General features: G+C 64.8%; 1 protein-coding gene across 3 annotated transcripts in view; it reads left to right on the forward strand.

Annotated features, from left to right (window-relative positions):
* The first annotated feature begins 289 nt into the window (after positions 1-289).
* ICOSLG (inducible T-cell costimulator ligand) overlaps positions 290-719 on the forward strand; it is a 12606-nt gene continuing 12176 nt past the window's right edge. For 2 of the 3 annotated variants that reach the window (XM_017733291.1, XM_017733290.1), the window contains exon 1: positions 290-633. In XM_017733291.1, coding sequence (XP_017588780.1) covers positions 350-633 — 284 coding nt within the window. In that variant the 5' untranslated portion in view covers positions 290-349. The remainder of the gene's footprint in view (positions 634-719) is intronic. The other variant, XM_017733292.1, reaches the window with a different exon arrangement.

Raw genomic sequence — 719 nt, forward strand, 5'->3', positions numbered from 1 at the left:
TGCGCTTGTGCTCTCTGTCAAATCCCATTTAGTTATTTACAAAATATAAATATAGAATAAATATGCTATTTATGCAAACATACACCTAATGTACTTTGAAACACAACTTTCCCAGTTCCCAGGCAGGATTCTTCGAGATCCCGGAGCGCACGGGCTGCAGTCCTTGCCCTCCCCCGGGGCTGCGGGACCGATTCCAGCGCCTCGCAGGGCCAAGAGGACTCCGCTGTCTCCGTGCCAGGGCAAAAGCAGCCCAGGCCTGGCTCCCCAGTGCTTCCCAGCAGCGGTGAGGGGTGTCCCACTTGACGGGGACCGGAGTCCTCCCCGCGGGGGAGATGGATTTCCGGGGAGGATGGGTTTGCGGGAGCCGGGATCCCCCATCCAGCGGCACCAGCGAGGCTCTGGGAAGCGGTCAGTGGGGATGGGCGAGTGCCTGAGCCCCGGCACCGCCAGGATGGGCTGTGCCGGGCTCCTCTTTGCGCAGCGCACCAGGCGTTCGGAAAGCGGAAATCCCCGGCCAAGGAGGCGTGGGAGGGAAAAGGGAACGGCCCGAGGCGGGCAGCTGGTGCTCGGCACGGCTCGGCTCGGCTCAGCACGGCTGGTTCGGCACGGCTCGGGCACGATGAAGCCGCGAGGGTGAGTGGTGGTCGCGGGAGAAGGGTCGCTGGTCCCGCTCCGTGGGCGCGGGGGGGAACGGCGGGCGCCTCCGCAGGGGGGGTGGG

The sequence above is a fragment of the Corvus brachyrhynchos genome, unplaced genomic scaffold (assembly GCF_000691975.1).
Source record: "Corvus brachyrhynchos isolate BGI_N302 unplaced genomic scaffold, ASM69197v1 scaffold32, whole genome shotgun sequence".
NCBI classification, from domain to species: domain Eukaryota; kingdom Metazoa; phylum Chordata; class Aves; order Passeriformes; family Corvidae; genus Corvus; species Corvus brachyrhynchos.